The sequence below is a fragment of the Oncorhynchus keta genome, chromosome 35 (genome assembly GCF_023373465.1).
Source record: "Oncorhynchus keta strain PuntledgeMale-10-30-2019 chromosome 35, Oket_V2, whole genome shotgun sequence".
Taxonomy (NCBI): Eukaryota; Metazoa; Chordata; class Actinopteri; order Salmoniformes; family Salmonidae; genus Oncorhynchus; species Oncorhynchus keta.
The window spans coordinates 69,297,164-69,316,189 of NC_068455.1; the positions used below are offsets into that span (position 1 = coordinate 69,297,164).

At 42.2% G+C, this 19,026-nt stretch overlaps 1 protein-coding gene across 3 annotated transcripts; it reads right to left on the minus strand.

The window, feature by feature from the left end:
• Window positions 1–6,522: 6,522 nt before the first annotated feature.
• Window positions 6,523–12,592, minus strand: LOC118368923 (E3 ubiquitin-protein ligase TRIM39-like). 3 transcript variants are annotated; one of them, XM_035753412.2, is made up of 8 exons: window positions 12,441–12,592; window positions 10,880–11,461; window positions 10,428–10,523; window positions 9,884–10,117; window positions 9,391–9,553; window positions 8,539–8,565; window positions 7,235–7,626; window positions 6,523–6,890 (listed from the first exon to the last, which is right to left on the minus strand). In XM_035753412.2, exons 2-8 carry the CDS (start codon window positions 11,450–11,452, stop codon window positions 6,675–6,677), a joined length of 1,701 nt encoding a protein of 566 aa, XP_035609305.1. In that variant the 5' UTR covers window positions 11,453–11,461; window positions 12,441–12,592; the 3' UTR covers window positions 6,523–6,674. The 3 variants fall into 3 exon arrangements, with proteins under 3 accessions (XP_035609305.1, XP_035609307.1, XP_035609306.1); XM_035753414.1 differs by having other exon boundaries at window positions 10,880–11,433; window positions 12,441–12,551; XM_035753413.2 differs by lacking the exon at window positions 8,539–8,565.
• Window positions 12,593–19,026: the final 6,434 nt, after the last annotated feature.

Consider the following 19,026-nt stretch of genomic DNA (forward strand, 5'->3'; position numbering starts at 1 on the left):
TTAACCTCCTGGTTTAAATGGTCGGTCCCTCTCTAGGGGTTAACCTCCTGGTTTAACTGGTCGGTCCCTCTCTAGGTGTTAACCTCCTGGTTTAACTGGTCAGTCCCTCTTTAGGGGTTAACCTCCTGGTTTAACTGGTCAGTCCCTCTTTAGGGGTTAACCTCCTGGTTTAACTGGTCGGTCTCTCTTTAGGTGTTAACCTCCTGGTTTAACTGGTCAGTCCCTCTTTAGGGGTTAACCTCCTGGTTTAACTGGTCGGTCCCTCTCTAGGGGTTAACCTCCTGGTTTAACTGGTCGGTCCCTCTCTAGGGGTTAACCTCCTGGTTTAACTGGTCGGTCCCTCTCTAGGGGTTAACCTCCTGGTTTAACTGGTCGGTCCCTCTCTAGGGGTTAACCTCCTGGTTTAACTGGTCGGTCCCTCTTTAGGTGTTAACCTCCTGGTTTAACTGGTCAGTCCCTCTTTAGGGGTTAACCTCCTGGTTTAACTGGTTGGTCCCTCTCTAGGGGTTAACCTCCTGGTTTAACTGGTCGGTCCCTCTTTAGGTGTTTAACTGGTCAGTCCCTCTTTAGGTGTTAACTCCTGGTTTAACTGGTCGTCCTGGTTTAACTGGTCGGTCCCTCTCTAGGGGTTAACCTCCTGGTTTAACTGGTCGGTCCCTCTCTAGGGGTTAACCTCCTGGTTTAAATGGTCGGTCCCTCTCTAGGGGTTAACCTCCTGGTTTAACTGGTCGGTCCCTCTCTAGGTGTTAACCTCCTGGTTTAACTGGTCAGTCCCTCTTTAGGGGTTAACCTCCTGGTTTAACTGGTCAGTCCCTCTTTAGGGGTTAACCTCCTGGTTTAACTGGTCGGTCTCTCTTTAGGTGTTAACCTCCTGGTTTAACTGGTCAGTCCCTCTTTAGGGGTTAACCTCCTGGTTTAACTGGTCGGTCCCTCTCTAGGGGTTAACCTCCTGGTTTAACTGGTCGGTCCCTCTCTAGGGGTTAACCTCCTGGTTTAACTGGTCGGTCCCTCTCTAGGGGTTAACCTCCTGGTTTAACTGGTCGGTCCCTCTCTAGGGGTTAACCTCCTGGTTTAACTGGTCGGTCCCTCTTTAGGTGTTAACCTCCTGGTTTAACTGGTCAGTCCCTCTTTAGGGGTTAACCTCCTGGTTTAACTGGTTGGTCCCTCTCTAGGGGTTAACCTCCTGGTTTAACTGGTCAGTCAGATTACAGCTACTTTCTGAAAAGCTAGATGATCACTTCTTGGATTGCTTTTAAATATTGAAAGTATGTTTGTTTAAAAAATACATTGACACTTTTGTGTTTTCTCAATCACATTCAATTCAGAATTTTAAAAAGGCGCAAGTTTAAGTTTGTTCCGCCTGAGCGAGTCTGACCCAAGAGTCAGAGACCACTATGATGAAACAACAAATGCGTTTGATGGATCCTTTTTGTCTTCTTCTAATGCCTCAATCCCCTCTGTCTGCCAATATAACGTTTGTGCTTATTCCACAACTTTGGGCTTGTGAAAGTGGCCTTGTTCTGTTTACACAAGAGGGTATGGACAAGAAAATTGTTACGAAATCGAAAGGGGAGACTCACAAATATAAGTCAGTTGTTCTGCTCTATGATGCACACAGGCTTCAGGGGAGTCATCTGAAGGTAACACATTACCGGGCTGTAGACTTTGCAGCAGTTCCTCATTTCGAAGAGTTCTTCTCACAAAGCCAACTATCCAGACCGAACTGTTGGAGCTCCAAACTAAATCAAATCAGATTTATTGGTCACATACACATGGTTAGCAGATGTTAATGCGAGTGTAGCGAAACGCTTGTGCTTCTAGTTCCGACAATGCAGTAATAACCAATGAGTAATCTAACCTAACAATTCCACAACTACTACCTTATACACACAAGTGTAAAGGGATAAAGAATATGTACATAAAGATATATGAATGAGTGATGGTACAGAACGGCATAGGCAAGATGCAGTAGATGGTATTGAGTACAGTATATACATATGAGATGAGTAATGTAGCGTATGTAAACATAAAAGTGGCATAGTTTAAAGTGGCTAGTGATACATGTATTACATAAAGATGGCAAGATGCATATGTTACCAATACAATTAAAATTAAATAAATATTGTAAGTGGAAATGCTCATGAACACTAATGTGTTGTTTCTTCTGCTCTACACGCCCAAAGTTCAGGGGAGTTGTATGAAGGTAACCCAGTACTGAGCTGTAAAAATGGCAAAAAGTGAATAGGGGGTCAAATGTGCCAAAATCAACGTTACGAAACACGGGTCTAAAAAATATATTTTCCCTACTAAATGTTATTACTGCTCTCAGATATAGGACAGACAGACACCTTTATTTATTACAGTCTTTTTTTGCCATCTATGAATGTGTTATTCAATGAGTTTCTATGGAATATAGCAGTAAAGGTCAAATCCAATTTGCATATAAACAGTATGAACTTTTCCAATGTGCACTCATTAATAGTCAAAATACAAATGTTCTTACAATTGACTAAGGGCTAGAAATATGCTTTTTGCATCACAGATGCGCTCCTTTCACAAACCGCTTAGTACTATCATCTGAGGTCCCATATCGTAACTGTAATCCCAGTTTATGTTGTCAGTAACATAAAGGGTGGGTACACACACACAACCTATGGTTACCATCATCAATATCTATGGCAAAGCTAACTAGCTCAAGGTCACAACAGAACACTGATCACCCTACTTAGCGGATGGAGAGGGACCCACAGCATGCAGAAGGATTGTTTATAGTGTTTGTATGGGGAGAGACCCACAAACTTGACAGCATGCAGACGTGGGCTGCACAGAGTAGTGAGGAACAGACTGTGTGTGTGTGTGTGTGTGTGTGTCTGTGTCTGTGTCTGTGTGTGTGTGTGTGTGTGTGTGTGTGTGTGTGTGTGTGTGTGTGTGTGTGTGTGTGTGTGTGTGTGTGTGTGTGTGTGTGTGTGTGTGTGTGTGTGTGTGTGTGTGTGTGTGTGTGTGTGTGTGTTTGGGGAATCGGCTATGTGATTCTCCTGGGAAAGCAGAGATCCACTATGGGTAGAGCTCAGATGAGTATGTGTGTGAGAGATAGAAAGAGAGAAAGGGGGAGAGAGCGATCAATAGACAGAAAGAGAGGGATTGAGAGACAAAAAGAGAGGGATTGAGAGACAAAAAGGAAGGTGAGAGAGAAGGGGGGATCAAGACAGGACAAACAGTGCAGCAGTTCTTCCAGCAGCGCTGCTAAGTGCTAGAGTGTGGGGGAGGAGAGAACAGGAAGTGAAGGAGAAAGAGAGGGAGGGAGTGGGGTTATTGCAGCTATTTATAAACCTGAGAGGCTTATGGAATAGAACACACACACACGAGAGAGAGCGGCTTCATATACCGTATGTTGAATATAATTTGGGCATTGGGAACACATGGCTTCGAATAGCATCAGTGAGCCTAAACATTAATGTAGGCACAAATATAGACCTTAGGCAATGCTCCCTCTCCTATGGTAGGCTACCTGAAAAAGTAAAAAGTATTTGCCACATATCAGATTCTCAATTTTTTGCATATTTGTGATACTGAATGTTATCAGATCTTCAACCAAAACCTAATATTAGATAAAAGAGTTTACAAATAACAAAAAATATCTATAATTATTTAATTTATTTAATTAACAAAGTTGTGCAACACCCAATTCCAATGTGTGAAAACGTTATTGCCCCTTTACACTCAATAACTGGTTGTGCCACCTTCAGCTGCAATGACTGCAACCAAATGCTTCCTGTAGATGTTGATCAGGTTCTCACTGTGGAGGAATTTTAGGCCACTCTTGCATAGAGAACTGCTTTAACTCAGTGACGTGTGTGAGTTTTCAAGCATGAACTGCTCACTTCAAGTAATGCCACATCTCCTCTATTGGGATTAGGTCTGGATTTTGACTAGGCCATTCCAAAACTTCAAATGTGTTGCTTTTTAACTATTTTCACATAGAGCTGATTGTGTATTTTGGATCATTGTCTTGCTGCATAACCCAGCTGCACTTCAGCTTCAGCTCACATACGGATGGCCTGAGATTCTCCTGTAGAATTCTCTGACCCAGCGCAGAATTCATGGTTCCTTCTATTAAGGTAAGACGTCCAGGTCCTGAGGCAGCAAAGCATCCACAAAACATCACACTACTACCACCACCATGCCTGACTGTTAGTCAGTGCTTACTTCGTAAATTGGGACGTGCTGGAACAAAAAGTGGGCAAGAGAAGGGGGTGACCAGGGGTACTCTGTGGTTCCAGAATCCACCAAAAAAAATCCCTTTATAATAAAGCATTGCATGCATTATCATGGCTTTTGCATACAGGCATAGATCAGTAGAGTAGAGGCGTTTGTAGAAGTTGCACCCAAGGGAAACATTTTTTGTAGCCTAGAGTTCAAGAAAAGGTGACCTTTATATACGCATTTCATGCAATTCTATATCATTTTAGATGACTGAAGACTTGCAGAATATATTTTAATAGCTCACAAATGATCAAAATGACAGGCTACTTTGACACTGTTGTGGAAAATGCTTTATTAGGTGAGAGAGACTGTTATTTCTTCAAACATTCAATACTTATTATCGATTAAGAATTGCAATAATAAAGCTAGTCAATGACCACCCCATCGGTGGAATGCAAGCTGTAGGTTTTATCACCAAACCATCACAAATCAATTGCTAGCGCCAAGCCCCAGATGCCCAACTCAGTCACACTCACACAGATGAAAGCTATTCGATGCATAAACAATATAACATAATCTTGTATTTTTTCTACCATTACTGACAAACTGAGATCAATAAAAACGACCTTGTCTTCAATCCATCAATAGCCTAGACTTACTGCAGGTGTGTGGAGACACATTGTGCAATATGAAATTCTAGTCCTAAAAAAAGCATTCCATTGTCACTGACTCACCCAGTGATGCTCAGCTCACTCACCGGCGATGGCCAATGCGCTCATGCCAAAATAGTATTTAGTTATACTTGGTAAAACAATGCTGTTCGCTCAATAGCCCTATTTGGAAGTTGATAACTTGGTAGCCAACAGACAGATTAGTCTTCTCTTTTTAAATCAAATTTTTGTGCTGTGCGACACAGGCGCGTTTCTCTCACTCATCACAGCAATGGCCACGCGTTGGTGTATGTTACGCAAATCATAAATCCCGTCTGGCCAAGCATGAATCAATTATCAGGCACATTTTCACATTACGTTTTGAAGGGGGCAACCAGGAGAATTATGGAGTGAACTTGAATTAGCCAAACGCTGATCGCTTTTGATAGAATTTGTACATTACAAACAGTTAAAAGTACTTTTCATGGCACAAGAGGTACTGGATCCAGGCAAATATGTTCCGGACTGAAATAGTCCAAAACTGAGAGACAAGTAAAAAGTATAAACTTTTGGACGTAATGGCTCCCATAATGCCAGATATCAGATATCTGCCACACCTCCTTGAATCAGCTTTTCTTTTGTCGGAAGAGAAAATATGCACACGTCTTAAAAAACTATTTACAATTTTATCAAATGTATTGCACAACTTCATTTGTTTTATCACTTTACACATTTGGTATCTACCCCTGTAAACGCCTGATGACGTGAGTATAGGCAAGTTGCTTAATACAAACGCATTTTCTCCCACATTCCCTTTCACCACCTCTGCTTCATTACATTTGTCCTTTATTGAAAGGAGCCGGTAGAGGAAGCAGGAGTTGAGTAAATCACAGTCCATAGACGTTGTATTCCGGGTTCTCATTGTGACACACTCAGACCACCATCCATAGACTTTGTAGTCCGGTGTCTCATTGTGACACGGCTCAGAACACCATCCATAGACGTTATAGTCCGGTGTCTCATTGTGACACGGCTCAGACCACCATCCATAGACGTTATAGTCCGTTGTCTCATTGTGACACGGCTCAGACCACCATCCATAGACGTTATAGTCCGGTGCCTCATTGTGACACGGCTCAGACCACCATCCATAGACGTTATAGTCCGGTGTCTCATTGTGACACGGCTCAGAACACCATCCATAGACGTTATAGTCCGGTGTCTCATTGTGACACGGCTCAGACCACCATCCATAGACGTTATAGTCCGGTGTCTCATTGTGACACAGCTCAGACCACCATCCATAGACGTTATAGTCCGGTGTCTCATTGTGACACGGCTCAGAACACCATCCATAGACGTTATAGTCCGGTGTCTCATTGTGACACGGATCAGAACACCATCCATAGACGTTATAGTCCGGTGTCTCATTGTGACACGGCTCAGACCACCATCCATAGACGTTATATTGAGGAGAGGACCAAGGTCCCTTCAGACCGCATCCAATGACATAAAATGTAGACATTAAGGACAGAGGAAGCAAAGTTTGAGAAGCTAGTCACACTTTGGCTCAATGGTAATTCAGGCGATGCCACTGTAGTAATATACAGTCCTGTTAGATGGGAGAGGGACAGCTGTACTTTTTCTACATGAAAGAATGAGCTGGAGGTAAATAAAAAAATATATTTTATTTTGTAAAACTTCACACAAAAGAAATATTCAGAGAACAATAAGTCTACCTCTAAAACATTTTACAATTCACCAGTTTCTAATGATTCTGACAAGAACTCTGCCCCAAAAGGATTGGACTGTCAATGAGCATCATCGTCCACATAGGGGGTTTGTTGCAGTGTGGGTTCTAACAACCATGGCATGGTTGGCGTGTTTGAATGAAGGACAGAAGTAGTCAGGGCTGAAGACAGGGAAGAGTCTTTCATTGGTTGGCACGTGTTGGTACGTGTAGAGGTGATCACCGAGATGAATGTCGTAGAATGACACAAGTCGCTTCCGCCCGTCAAAGTACACACCCACATGTGCCTGTAACGTGTAATGAAGCTCATGAATAAAAAGTTAAAGTAGATGAGAGAAATTGCCCCTCTGATATTTAGTACATTTGACTTGAAATTAAAGATAAGCAAAACCACCACTTCAATAATGTCAAATATCTAGACTTGACAAAAGGCTAGCTACAAAGAAATGCATGAAGCCAACTAAAATGAACTATTTCGCCAGGACAAATATCCCGGTGAGATTTCACCCCCTATTGGCAACGAGACGTTTAAAGGAAAGTTATTCATTTTATTTCTTAAAACACCAATCATAGAAAATGTACTAGACTAGAGCGCCCTTTGTGCCCTGTATTCAACTATTCTTCTACATACCTTTCTCATTTGTGTTACGATGGCCATAGGGTTGTTGGCAGGGTTGGTGGTAGCGGTTGGCCAAAGCCTCCCCTCACGGTGTACCAGGACCCAGAACCCATTCCCAGGGGTGACACTCACCCCTTGAGAAGTCATGGAGGACTCAGTTGCCACACCTATAAACCACACATCAGATCCATTTCCAACCCAGTCCTCCACTTCAACCTCCCAGTAGGCTCGATGGCTGCTGAACCACTGGGTGGCGAGGACACACGGCACCTGGGTGAAGCGCTGGGTCGACATGGGGAACGTCCTAGCAATCTTGCTCCGGTCCACCCGAATCTCACAACCATGGGACCCCCTTCTGAACAGGAGCGATGGGTGGGCTGTACTGGGGTCAGGAGTCACCTCAACTGAGGAGGAGAAGGGATAGAGGAAAACTACAATCAAATGTTGAATTAATTTTTCAAAGTTGAGCATATAGGGATATCAACACCAGGAACTAAATACACTGCACAAAAAATAAAGGGAACACTTAAACAACACAATGTAACTCCAATGTGACAGACGTGACAGTCTGGAGACGCCGTGGAGAATGTTCTGCTGCCTGCAACATCCTCCAGCATGACCGGTTTGGCGGTGGGTCAGTCATGGTGTGGGGTGGCATTTCTTTGGGGGGTGAGCCGCACAGCCCTCCACGTGCCCGCCAGAGGTAGCCGGACTGCCAATTAGGTACAGAGATGAGATTCTCAGACCCCTTGTGAGACCATATGCTGGTGCGGTTGGCCCTGGGTTCCTCCTAATGCAAGACAATGCTAGACCTCATGTGGCTGGAGTGTCTCAGCAGTTCCTGCAAGAGGAAGGCATTGATGCTATGGACTGGCCCGCCCGTTCCCCAGACCTGAATCCAATTGAGCACATCATGTCTCGCTCCCTCCACCAACACCACGTTGCACTACAGACTGTCCAGGAGTTGGCAGATGCTTTAGTTCAGGTCTGGGAGGAGATCCTGCAGGAGACCATCCACCACCTCATCTACTGAGCCTCATTTTAACTGGTTTTAAGGACATTACAGCAAAGTCAGTTTTCCACATTAATTTTGAGTGTGACTCCAAATCCAGACCTCCATGGGTTGATCCATTTGATTTCCATTGATAATTTGTGTGATTGGTGTCAGCACATTAAACTATGTAAAGAAAAAAGTATTTAATAAGAATATTTCATTCATTCAGCTCTAGGATGTGTTATTTTAGTGTTCCCTTTATTTTTTGAGCAGTGTATAATACACAACATGGAGGCAGACTCAGGACTACACATTAGCTCACCTGTGAACTCTTTAACCAAGGTAATCTCTGAGGGATAAACAGAAGGTAACAATTAGAAAACGCAATTGCAAATGTTTAATGTTGCACATCTGGCCCATACTCATGTTGTCAAGACTATGAATGCTTATCTAGAACCAGAGGTGTATCCTACTAATCAGGTTTGATGAGTTGTGAGGTGGCTTAGGTCAGGTCTGAGTGCTGCCCGGGATAACCAGTCAGGTAAATGTTTAAGGCAACAAATCCTTCAGAACCAACCTGCTCCTGGGCAGGCGAACTACTCTGATTTAAGTGCCCCTATTGCAAAGATATCATAGTCTCCTTCAACTGAGGAAGAATCAAAAATGTGTTAATCAAATCTTCATTAAAATACCTTATTTAGTAATGACCAAATGCATTTTAAACTTTTGTACGACTCAATATAATTACATCAATAGGTGTGGGGAAAGAGGTCCTCATGCCTTCAGAATAGCCTCAATTCATTGGGACATGAAATCGACAAAAAGTCAATAACCATCCCATAGGGATGCTGGCTCATGTTGACGCCAATGGTTCCCACAGTCCTCAAGTTGGCTGGATGTCCTTTGGGTGGAGGACTATTATTGATACACATTCCGGTGCATGTAGCACCTACCATACCCCGTTCGAAGGCACTTAAATATTTTGTCTTGTCCATTCATTCTGAACAGCACACAAGCCATGTTTCAATTGTCATCTACAATGACTGAAGGGATTGTAACAAGTGACATCAATAAGAAGTCATTCCTTTCACTTGGTCAGTATCAAGGAATGAGCAGGTGTTCTTAATGTTTAGGATTCTGTGTATAATCTGACTATGGCTGTGTCCACACAGACCTGAGCCAGCACTGCCATTTGTAGTGAAGCATCCCATCTTGGGTAGTTTGGCCATGTTTTGCATGAAATGCTCCGCAAGGTTCCCAAGTAGATCTGTGGGGATGTTGACGCTGCATGGTCCTCTGATGCCATCTGGAGGAGCAGGAGGGAGAGAGGGAAGATTCTAAAAGGAGAGAGCGAGAATGAATGGAGTTAAACAAATGCATCATACACGCATGTTGATCCACCTACAACGATGACCGAGTTGGATGCAAGACGTGTGGATAATCTACAGCGTATTAGATTGGTGTAAGCATTGGCTGGAAGAAGTTTCCACCATAGTTGCATCCATGACCGGGACTGTAAGACAGGCTATATTTCTGAAGAATCTAAACCATGATTCCTCACAGGGTAAATTGATTGAGCTACAAAAAACATTTATGATATAAAGGGATTTGCAGATCAGTCAATCAACTCAAGTTAGCTGCAAAGTCAAACACGCCCAATAACTCACATTAAGAAGCTCAAAGGAGTCTGAGGAGCCAATCACTCGCTCCAATGCAAAAACTCTGCTCATCAGAGCTGTAATGTCTTCTTCAAGCGCACAATTCCAATGGGAAGCGGTCCTCTCCAGCTCGTCCACTCTCCTCGAGGCCTCAGTGTTGTAGCGATCGTAGAGCATACTCACCTTGCTGACCAGGGCTAGGTGGAAGGCATTCACAAACTTGATTTGCCTTGCTGCTTTATTCTACAAGTAGATGAAACAGAAGTGAGGATTCATGAGATTTGATACCTTCTGGAAATTGCAGATAGAAATGCAATAAATTGCACAGACGCAACTTCTTGACATTTTCTGTTCTACATGATACATTTCTAAACATTCTGCAGCATTCCACCCCACCGCCAAAGAGGTCAAAGAGCGGTCTTCAAGCCATGGTAATTTTCAGTAGCAGAACAATGTAAGACCCATGAGAAGTTGGAATTAATTACTTTCGAATTCTATGACGAAAGATTGCAAAATTACAACAGCGTAACATAGCCAATTCAAATGAAGTCACCTCACAGAGTAGGACTGAAGAGTTTAATTTCTCTGCCTCAATCCGAGTGGCCTTCAGCTTCTCCTTGACCACTGTCTTGGCTTTAGCCAGCTGAGCCTGAAGTTGAGACCATAGGTGTTAGCATTCGTGCCGGAACAAAAAGCTGCACATGCTGCCCAATAATTATTTTTAATACACCAAATGAAAGAAAACCCAATGAAGAGAGCCAAAACAGGGTGGGACAACTACCCAAACTATTACAATAGGAAACAATGTTCTGTTACAAATGTTATAGTGTGTCATACAGCTCAGAACCAAGGATAAAGCAAAATATAACACAACGGAAAACAAAAACAAGCATTTATTGGACAAGTTCAGGTAGTCCCTCCTGGTTTAAGTCAGTTTGCTTCCATTTGGTGACTAATGAATACAACCCTGGATTGATGAACAGTTGCTCCAAAACTCATTCTTACCTTTTGAAGCAAGAACTCTACCCGCATAGTCACAACCAGGTGGGCCGGCGCCTGGTGAGAGTCACACGCCACACACAACATGGTCTTGTCAAAGCAGCAGTAAAGCTCCAGGAGCCTGTTGTGGGTCGGACACATCCTTTCCTCCAGGTTAGCTAGCGGTCTGACGAGCTGGTGCCTGGAAAACCGGGCATTGTGGACCCTTGCATGCTCCAGGCAGTACGATGACACACACACCAGGCAGGTCTTGACAGCCTTGGACATCCTGTCTCCGATGCATATGTCACAGGAGACCTCTCCCGGAGCCAGAGCCGACGACTGGGCGACGACCTCGTCCCCTCCACTTGCCCCCTTGAAGCTTTCCACAAGGTCTCTCATGACCATGTTGACCTGGATGTTGGGGGCTGGTGTGAAGCTAGTCTTGCACAGAGCACAGATCGAAGTGTCTCTCGTGTGCCAATAGGCCTCGAGACAAGGCTTGCAAAAGGTGTGTCCACACGGGATTGTGGCTGGGTCGATGAAAACACCAAGACAGATGCAGCACAGGAACTGGTCCTCTGAAATTGACAAGGACATCTCTTCAAGCTGTGGGCAAAGGGTTAGAAAACATTGCAATCCCTTTAAGTTTCAAATTAATAAGTCTGTCATTTCATAGTGGCACAGACACACCATTATATAAAGTGACTAGCCTGTAAAAAAACAAAAACATTTAAATATTAACATTATGACCAAAAGTCACATTTGAGTACACTAAAATCTTTTAATAATATTTGAGCACAGAGTAAAAATAGATCCCTCAAATAATGTGGGTGGTACCAATAATATGCATATCCTTGCTTCAGAACCTGAGCTACAGGCAGTTAGATTTGGGTATGTAATTTTAGGTGAAAATTGAAAGGGGGTAATTCTTAAGAGGTTAAACAAACAGACATTTGTAAGTGACCCCAAACTTTCGAATGGTAGTGTATATTTTATTGGCAACCATTGCTTTTAGATCTTTAAACAATTGTTGCAATAAATGGTTAAACTGTTCCAAAAATAAGTGTAATCAACCTTGTACACATAGCATTGTAGGCCAAACTGTAGGCTACAACAGATTCACTCGTTGTGCTGCTCTCATAACAAAGTGAATTTACCACACACACGAACAGCCCGCCAATTACTTAGTACCAATAGGAAACGTGTCGCTCATCCTGATATCCCACATGCTTTCACCAACAAAAGGAAGTTCTCTTGACAACTGCATTTTCAGTAGTTAAATGCAGCAAAAAAAACATGAAACCCATATATATTTTTAAGACTAAGTTGTTCACAAGCATGATAGCTGTACCTCATGTTTTACGCAACATCTTGGCCATTAGCCAATCGGCGTTTCTCAATGAGTAAGAAGCATGTGAATACATCCAACTGGTATGAGAGACTTCACAAATGGTAAATTCCCACATAGTTCCGAAAAGAACATTTGACTAAAAGGCCTTAAGAATTCCACATGGGGATGGTAAAGCATAGTTCACATTTGACAAACTTTTGTTAGTCTTGTCAAAAGTATTCCTTTGAAACTCACCTTTCTGTGTATGCAGCGCAACAACCAAACAGAATTATTTTTCTTCTTCTGGGGGGGGGGAGTGATCTAATGAGTTTCCTTGGTTTCAGGTTGCATTTTGTACTGTAAGCTCCTCCCTCTTTCATGAAGCAATAAATCAGTGGAAGTGCCATTATGATTCCCATACCCACATCTGTGCTCAACAACTATTGATTTAACCCTGCAGTACACAGATTGAAAACATTGTAATGCTTTTGGTACTTTGAAGACAACTGGGAACTCGGTTAAAAACTAGGTAAAAACATGACTTCTGTGATTTTCAGATCAGAAAGTCGGATCTTGAGAAAGAGGCCAGGGTTCCCAACTTGTAATTCCAATTTGGATGACCATTCAAAACTATTTTTCCCAGTTGGAGATTATTCCCTGTTTATTTCAGAGTTGTCTGGAACGCACTGAAATTGACTGAATTTTTCTAAATCCCCAAAGTCCGATGAACTTGTTCTATGCAAACATGAAAGCAGGGACCCGGTCCTGCTGGTTCATTCTCGACAACATCTGCAGAGTACAACCATACCACACAGAGGAAGCGGTGCAGGTCGTAATCCAGGCACTTGTCCTGTCCCGTCTGGACTACTGCAACTCACTATTGGCTGGGCTCCCCGCTTGTGCCATCAAACCCCTGCAACTTATCCAGAACACTGCAGCCGCTTGATTTTCAACCTTCCCAAGTTCTCTCATGTCACCTCGCTCCTCCGCAACACTCCACTGGCTTCCAGTCTACGCTTGCATCCACTACAAGACCATGGTGCTTACCTACGGTGCAGCAAGAGGAACTGCCCCTCTCTACCTTCAGGCAATGCTCAAACCCTATACCCCAACCCGAGCACTCCGTTCTGCCACCTCAGCTCTCTTGGCCCTCCCATCCCAAGCTCTTCTGTGTCCTGGCACCGCAATGGTGGTCCTGAAGCTGTCCTTAATCCAATCATTTAACATTTGTTTTAATCCTTTATTTAGCATGTACCACCCTTATCTTGCCACTGAGTCTAACGTTTCACTGGTTTCTTTTTTTCATAACCACCATGTTCATGAACTAAAAAAAATTAAGTTCATTTTTAGCTTTGGTAACCCCTATGCTAATTCCTCGTGACCCCTCCACCCTTTTGTCCGTTCTAGGAATCTATTTCAGAATAAGACATAACATGTAAATATTTTTCAGAATAAAATGACAAAATGTCTCATGATATTAAAGGTTTTCTGAGTTGCCAGGAGTGTTTGTGTCACGCCCTTACCTTAGAGATCTTTTTTATGTCTCTATTTTGGTTTGGTCAGGGCGTGAGTTGGGGTGGGCATTCTATGTTTTGTGTTCTATGTTTTCTATTTCTGTGTGTTTGGGCAGGTGTGGTTCACAATCAGAGGCAGCTGTCTATCGTTGTCTCTGATTGAGAACCATACTTAGTTAGCCTTTTCCCACCTGTGTTTTGTGGGTAGTTATTTTCTGTTTTTGTACCAGATAGAACTGTTTTGTTTTTCCACTTTGTTATTTTTTGTTCTAGTGTTCAGTTTGATTAAAAATCATGAAAAACGTACCACGCTGCACCTTGGTCCTCTTCTTCAAACAGCTGTGACAGTTTGGCCAGAATTTCAATTTGTTACCTCTTTAGAATCCATTCCCCTGGCATTTCACCTAGATTCTTGAACCCAAAATACTTTTTCCTGTGGCAAATTTAGCCAATTTCTCATAAGGAATTTGTGACATTTGATCCCTGGCATCTATTAAAAAGTTATGTAAAACGTGGTTTCCTACGTCTTCATTCACATAGAAACTGTCATCTATATGAACCATTATTAATCGAACCAAAGCCATACACCGCTGTGTGTAAGTTTCTTGTCCCACTACTTTCAGAAGGATTTGTTGCTGCTCTTTTGAAAGAGAGGCAAACGCTTTACATGGCAACATTTCCTCCGAATGCAGCAGGCTCCATTCCCACTCTACACTCAAACTTCCAATGCCCAACGGCCCCACATCTAAAACAGGGATCTCACCCCATATGCTTTGATGTTTTTCTCTACGTTTCTTTCTCTTACCTTGGCCATTGAAACTATAGTTAGTGACTTCCCCTGTGGCCGTATTAACCTCTCGCACATCTGCGAAGTGAGTGTAGTTATTTTAGACAATCAAAGCATCCTGCTCTATTTCATCCACTACCCCCGCAATTGTCATTTTGATCACAGGTTTCAAACCTGCCTTCAAAGCTAAAGTATAAATTATATCAATGTACTCATGCAAAGGAGTACATCTACTAATTTAGTTTTTATTGGTTATACTCTTGTTGATAAAACACCGACATCAAAACACTTGTATATTGAGCTTGCTTGATGTCATTGTGCCATACCACAACAGAATCTCAGTTATTTGAACAATATTTTTCCCATATTTGAGCCGAATTTGTAGAATGCTTGTGCGCTTCTTTCAGCACCTCCATGTCTTTAACTTCTTAAGTCCTCTAGCTCCGCTTTACAGGGAGAATCAGGACCGCCTGTCAACCATATCAATAGTTATTATTCCCAAACCTCTCCAATCGGTGTCTACTGTGTTTACATTTCTTCACTCCTGTCTCTAATAAAACCTTCTATTAACTGTTTATGATGAGTATTTTGTTGAATGTGGCTATGCAAAATCACTTGATGTTTTTGGAACTAGTGAATCTAACGCGCCAATGTAAACTCTGATTTTTTTAACATAAATATTAACTTTATCAAACAAAACATGCATGTATTGTGTAACATGAAGTCCTATGAGTGTCATCTGGTGAATATAATTCAAGGTTAGTGATTCATTTTTATCTTTATTCCTGTTTTTTGTGAAGGCTATATTTTGATGGAAAATGGCTGTGCTTATTGTGGTTTGGTGGAGACCTAACAATCATTTGTAGTGCTTTTGCTGAAAAGCCTATTTGAAGTCAGACACTTTGATGGGATTAACAACAAAAATAGATTTAAAATGATATAAGACGTATGTTTTAGGAATTGAATTATGAGATTTCTGTGGTTTGAATTTTGGCGCCCTCTATTTTCACTGGTAGTTGTCATATCGATCCTGGTATCGGGATTGCAGCCATAACAGGTTAATCATGTAACTGTAATTAACTAGGAAGTCGGGGCACCAAGGAAAATATTTAGATTACAAAGTTAGAATTTCCCAATATACCCTTTCAGATATTTTCATATCTGATCAATAGTCTTCTGATTAATTAATTATTTACTTTACCTCACATTAGTCTCATTCCAAACGTCGTAAATTGTTGGTTATCTGCACGAACCCAATCTTCACTATGAGTCATCCATACATCAATTGTCTTAAATAATTTATATTTACTAAGTAATTCACAGAAATGCATAAACAAACAAAGTAAATATGGTTACAAGAAATGATAGGAGAATGTGCCCTAGTGGGCTAAACCGGCATGGTGGCTTGTTAGACAAAAGGGAAGTGGGGGTCGACTAAGAAGTCACTACAGAGTTAATAATTATAACAGTTGAAATGCTAATCCTTTACACATGAACGCTCACTCATTCGGAAACAATTGCAATCAATATATATATATTTACGCTCAGTGTGTCATCTTGATTGCTGTTGAAAAGTTTGTTTCTTTTGTAGAATTGTCTGTCTCTCTCTCTCTCTGTCGTGGTTATAGTGGATAGTTCAGAGCGACATTCATTCATGTTGTTGTAGAATGGATGTTTTCAGCGGTTGTCGTTCTTCGCGTTCAATGATACCGAATTCCTAGCTGCAGACTAGTAATTAATATTAAAGACTTGTTCTTATTCTGTCGGTATCGATAGTCTAAGAGTTTAACCACGTATGGTTAAAAGATTCAGTAATGGTCTGCAACCTTTGTCCTCCCGTGATTGAGAAAAACATGGTCTACTGAGAATTTCGCAAAGTTGGGTTTTATTCGGAATTGCAGAAAAGGGGCTGTCTCGGGATGCCTGACCCTAACTGGGCTCATGGGTGGTCCTCTGATTTCGTTCAACTCAAAGGGAATTGGAGTTTCCTTCATTAAACAGTCCAAAATCACATTACACAATTTTACAAACAGTATCATCCTCACTCATTCATCTTATACAACAATTAGATATAAACCTCATATGAGGCTATTATATAAACAGCGTTAAGGTAATGTGGCCGCACCATCTCCCATGAGCTTCCCCAAGTTGTAACAAACGGACCAGTTCGTAGCTGGATTCTTCACCGATCTTTTATACCTTCTCCGGAACATAAATGTTGTTCGGACCTCAAGTTCTGTGAGGTGGAAGACATTCCTTTGTTCTCTATAAAACTTCACTATCTCTATACTGTGTGGCCATGAGGCAGGGTCTTCCCTAGGAATTTACGACCTCACTCTGACCACAGCAGTCTGGTTGTAGAAGCAGAGAGCGGGGGATGGTGCTCGCTGTACCCAAAGAGGGCAACGTCATGACATACCCCCCCTGGTGGTTTGGATCTTGTTTGTCCTGCAAGTTACAAATCAACATAAAATCATGAACACGTGATGTCATGTTTGTAGATCATCTTTGCAGTCCCCTCTGGTGGTTGAACTTGGTAGGCTTCTCTGAAAGCGGAGCAGTCCACCACAAGGATGGCAGTTGATGTCTGGTTGGTGATCGCCGTTGCGGTCCCCTCTAGAGATGTACCTTGGTAGGTTCCCTGGAATCTGCAAAGTACCCCAAGGAGGGCCAGGGGATGTCCTGGTTGGTGATCGCTGTTGCGCCCCCCATCTGGTGGTTTACCTTGGTAAGCTCTCTGACAGCGGAGCACCCCGCCACAAGGATGGTCCGTGGGTGTCCGGATTTGGGGTCGCTGTTCCGGATCCGTCGTCTGGTCGTCGTCCAGACTGGAAGATCTGGGCAGTAACTTAGGCAGATGTTAACAACGCACACACACTCATGAAATATATATAATTACATTCATTACCCAATGAGCGGCATTGTGGCACTAAGTGATGGTTGTACGGGGACTTTGTTTATGGCTCTATCACTTCCTAAGTGTCAAAGGAACTGAACCAAAAAGGAATGAAAGCATAAACAAAAGATATACAAAATATAGTTCTCACACAAATCTAATTTGACTGTATTCTATGTACGTCCAATGTTCTGGCAAAATGACTATCATGGCATTGTCTCTAATGCCATATCTAGGGTTTTCCTACTTGGTGTGTTGCTTAGGCACTATCCTAAGTTGATAACTATATGATAAGTTTACAGCTGTAAGGCACTAGTTTTGGGCAGTCTACAGGGATGACCTATGGACTTTTGGGAAGAAAACTGGTGAGTGCTGTAGAGTCAAAGGTCTAGAAGTAAATGTTCAACTTTACTAAGGCTGGTATTTTGCTTGGACCCTTAAGTGATCCGAGCATAAATCCTAGTTGGATGTTCCGTTGTGCATGTGAGTTTATGTTTCCACAAGCGTGCATGTCAAGGGAAGAAAACCAGATTACAACTTGATTACAACTTGTTCAGAATGAGTCTGACGTACATGTCTGACACATCTCATTGCTTGGTGTTACCTATTTTACATTGGCAGCATTTTGGGGTGTCCTGTACTTTTATATTCTTTAACCGGTTTGTGTAAAATGCCAGACAGGGTTAGACACAACAGTTTACTTTTTGTTGTTCAAACAGAAGAGTTGTACCTCCGATTTGCTTTGTTTAAATACTTCAGGCCACAAGCTTACCAGTCTTCAAAATGCCACCTGAAACCAATCAAAGAAATATCCACCCGCACAGTAGGTGGTGAAATGCACATTAATTTGTTGTTTGGCTTGTGCCTGCTGTAGCTAATGTAAGCTAACTAGCAAGCTGCGGTAATGTTGTTGCAAAGAGAGCTAGAATTGGTTTGTAAGCCCTTGTTGATACTAACCAGATGGCCACAACTAGATAACTAGCAATATTATAATTAAATCACAATGTATTAACTCAAATGAAGTAGCCACCTGTTAGCAGTCAAGAGAAAGAGTAGTAACGTAAACTCACCCCATTCCGTACAAATGTGCGCAACCACAACATTTAAACGAGCATACAAAGAAAGCTAATGGGACTGTAGCGACTGTGTTGACTTCAAACTCGGGGGTGGATACCTAGTCATTTTTTTGCGTCATTGCATGCGATCATCATTATCAAAGCCACTGTTTACTTCTAAGATCATTTTAGCACCGCCTATTTAACGTAGGTACATAACATAATAAGATTGGAGTCTGTTTGAGTGTGTGGACAGGTGTCTTTTATACAGGTAACAAATTCAAACAGGTGCAGTTAATACAGGTAATGAGTGGATAACAGGAGGACTTCTTAAAGAAAAACTAACAGGTCTGTGAGAGCTGGAATTCTTACTGGTTGGTAGGTGATCAAATACTTATGTCATGCAATAAAATGCTAATTAATTACTTAAATCATACAGTGTGATTTTCTGGATTTTTGTTTTAGATTCCGTCTCTCACAGTTGAAGTGTACCTATGATAAAAATTACAGACCTCTACATGCTTTGTAAGTAGGAAAACCTGCAAAATCAGTGTATCAAATCAGCAGTGTATCAAATACTTGTTCTCCC

What these genes read in the sequence shown, in the direction of transcription:
- LOC118368923 (XM_035753412.2), bottom strand. Translation starts at nt 11,452, where the DNA reads ATGTCCTTGTCAATTTCAGAGGACCAGTTCCTGTGCTGCATCTGTCTT. An exon ending in CTTCAGTCCTACTCTGTGAG is followed by an intron (nt 10,118 to 10,427) that starts GTGACTTCATTT and finishes ATCTACTTGTAG; the next exon opens with AATAAAGCAGCAAGGCAAAT. An exon ending in TCGTAACACAAATGAGAAAG is followed by an intron (nt 6,891 to 7,234) that starts GTATGTAGAAGA and finishes TACACGTTACAG; the next exon opens with GCACATGTGGGTGTGTACTT.